Raw genomic sequence first — 3217 nt, forward strand, 5'->3', positions numbered from 1 at the left:
GGGGGGGTTGAAAACAGGTCCTAGGGTTTGTGTGAGACATCTTGACCCGGTTTGAGTGGGCTGCGAGTCGCAGTGGGGTGGGGTTAGCAATGGGGGTACAGCGGTGGCCAGGAAGGTAGTGGATACCCCTCTTATACATACATACTTACATACATGTATACAGACAAACAGATTGACCGCCGTCACTGTCTCAGTGCCCATACCCCCGACATTGAGCCAGGGCCCAACCACCCACGAGCCAAGCACCCACCCCCCCTCTCTCACCTTCCACGCCGCCGGTACCTGCCCCGCCGCCACCGCCCCCAACACCCCCTCCAGTTCCGGGGACAACAGCTGCAGCCCGGCTACAGCACGACCCAGCTGACTAAGGCTGTTGCGCAATACCCCAAGCAAGCGGTTGTAGCGGCTCATCTCCTGAACCAGGACCTGCGAAACCGTGTGGGTGCGCGTGTCGGTTGGGGGGTTGGGGTTACGGGAGGGGGGGGGGCAGACACGCGCGTGTGTGTATGTGTGTATGTCTGTATGTGTTGTATGTGACAAGCAGAGGTTCGAGGAGACGAGGTACGGGAGTCGCAGACGAACGTTGTCGTACTGACGCCATAGCCACCACCACTAGTACCAGCATCACTTCCCCGCTTCCCGACCCGCTACCCGCGCGCCTGTGACCAGGGGGCCGCCATAAAACCCTGAAACCAAAAATCCTAAAAAACACAATTCGACACGGTCCAGGGGTCCCTCCTTTCCCCCTCTCCTCCCCACCCCCTCTCCCACACCCCTCCGAAACCATACACACCTACACCTACACCTACACCTACATCTACACACATCCCAACCCCCCACCTGCCCACCTGATTCAGACTCTGGTGGTACAACACGGGGTAAGCCGCCGCAACCGCCTCCACGTCGAAGTCCGGCGGCAGCCGACCCAACACATCGCGGACCACCTCGCCCGCTACGGCGGCGGTGGCGGCGCCCGAGGACGCAGAGGAGGAGGCGGAGGAAGCTGCTGCTGCTGCTGACCCCCCACTTGATGCACTGACGAGGCTGGAGAGCAGGTCGTGAGTGGTGGCTAAGTCCTGTGGGATGGTAGGGGGGGATGGTAGGGGGTTTTGCGTGTGTGTATGTGTCTCTCCCTTATAACTTTCCCCCCGGTCCCCGGTTCGATCCCCCCCATTCCCCAGCGTTCTCTCACCTTGCTAATGTCAGCATTGGGGTGCAGGCCAAACACATCCGGGGGGACGGAGGAGGGAAGGGAATCCACGTACGCGGCGAACCTGTAAAACCCCAACGCCCGAAGCGGCGGCACGGAGAGAGGGTTGGGTGAAATGGGCGGGGAGGGGGTAAGGGGGAAAAGAACGGGGCAAGAAACGGAGGCGACCCGTTACTCCGAACAGACATGTTCCGTACTGCATACGCGGGGTGAAGGAGCTCGGCCCCCTCCCCCCTCCCCCCCCCTTGCGGTGGTGGAGCCGCTCTCATACTTGTGTGGAGGTCCTCGCAAGCGCATGACAGCACAAACACACAAACACATGTACATACATACATACGTATGCCACATGCACATACAATAAAGATATTTGTGTACCCACACACTTATACGGCTCATCCGCTTCATAAGCCACGCACACACACCCGGGGGCCCCCCCCCTAAGTACCACTCACCCCTCCAACGTGGTCGTATCCGGCACCTCGATAATCAGGGGCCCCTTCATTCCCCCTGCCCCTCCCCCTGCCCCTGCTGCTGCTGCTGCCGCTGCCGCCACCATGGCCAGTATTCCCGTGGGGTCGTCCTCCTCCTCCTCCTGCTGCTGCCCGCTGCTGTTTCGCCGCCGTCGCCGCGTCAGCAGCTCAGCTCGGGGGGTCCCTTCCGCAGTCTCCGGAGCCACGATGCGGCGCAGGAGGGTGCTCAGCAGCCGCCGGTCCTTATCGTCCGTGACTCTGTATGTATGTATGTATGTATGTATGTATGTATGTATGTATGTATGTATGTGTGTGTATGTGTGTGTGCGTGTAAGGTGGGGGGGAAAGGGGGAAGGGGGGAAGGGAGGAGGGGGAGGTAGGAAGAAGGCGAAGGTACGGAAAACAGAAATGTGTATCTGGATCGGAATCTGAGTTTTGGGTTGGGTCTGGATTTAAGATCCAAGATCTCTCACGAGCAATGATGTATCTGCGTTCGTACTATTACGGGTGCCGTACCGTACCTTCCACCGTAGTTGCACTCCCCGATGGCATACCGCAGGGCCTCGTACGGCACTGGATTTCCCCGAGTTACGGAATCCTGTACGTACATCCGCATCTGCCGTGCGGAGATCCGCAGATCGCCGTCATCGAAACCTGGGTGTACGGCAAATCGGAGCAGGGTACGGTAGACCGGCGGGTTGGCGGACGGGCGGACGCTGAGCTTAGGAACTCCCCTCCGCCTCACTCGCGCACTGGGTGACTTAGCTTGCCCCGGCCCTGCGGTGCACGTCCCCATTCCCCATCTCCCAAACCCCAACCCCCCGTTTCCCCCCACCACACACAGACGCCCTGTCGACACAACAATCAAAACGCACATTGCCCCATCCTGGACAAATACTAAATGCATATGCACAACATCAGCTGGCATAGCTCAGTTGGATAGAGCACCCGTTTAGTAAGCGGGAGGTCTCCAGTTCGAATCTGGATGTCAGCAGGGATATTTCTATCTCAGATTGATGACCCGAAGCGGTATTTGCACATGCACACCGAGCCCGCCAATTCTTTTCATCCATTTAACGCATCAGATTGTATCGAGAAACGGCTCATAACGGTTTATTTCCTATACAATTCGCTTTCTTCGCATTCCTAAACGTTTTATGTCCTTCCAACAGCACGATTCATCACGTACATACTCACCGTACGGCACATTCCACCCGATGGGTCCGTACCGCCGCCTCTCTTGCACTGCCGCGTGTAAAAACACAAGTCCAAACAACAACCGTTTCAACGTCGGCGGCGAAGGCGGTGCCGGCTCCCCTCCGACCCCCGAGGGGCGCTTACGACGCCCCTGCTGCTGCCCGGCTGTTGCAGCTGTTGCTGCCGTACTGGTACTGTGCGGTCCCCCCACCCCCTCCAGCTCCCAGAAGAGGTGGTCGCTCAAGGGGTCCAGACCGAGGCTGCGGCGCATGTTGGCTCTCAGCCCGGTGGGGGGCTCGTATGTCATTTTGACGGCGGCTTGTAGCAGGTTTGGGGGAAG

The 3217-nt window shown here is 59.1% G+C and overlaps 1 protein-coding gene across 1 annotated transcript in view; it reads right to left on the bottom strand.

Moving 5' to 3' along the window:
• Nucleotides 1–3217, bottom strand: part of VOLCADRAFT_87478 (dynein heavy chain 4) — a gene marked incomplete at both ends in the record, with an annotated part of 57082 nt that overhangs the window by 1312 nt on the left and 52553 nt on the right. Inside the window, 4 exons of the mRNA XM_002947232.1 lie at nucleotides 265–426; nucleotides 849–1076; nucleotides 1193–1274; nucleotides 1663–1874. Coding sequence (XP_002947278.1) covers nucleotides 265–426; nucleotides 849–1076; nucleotides 1193–1274; nucleotides 1663–1874 — 684 coding nt within the window. The remainder of the gene's footprint in view (nucleotides 1–264; nucleotides 427–848; nucleotides 1077–1192; nucleotides 1275–1662; nucleotides 1875–3217) is intronic.

This window comes from Volvox carteri, assembly GCF_000143455.1.
Source record: "Volvox carteri f. nagariensis unplaced genomic scaffold VOLCAscaffold_5, whole genome shotgun sequence".
Taxonomy (NCBI): Eukaryota; Viridiplantae; Chlorophyta; class Chlorophyceae; order Chlamydomonadales; family Volvocaceae; genus Volvox; species Volvox carteri.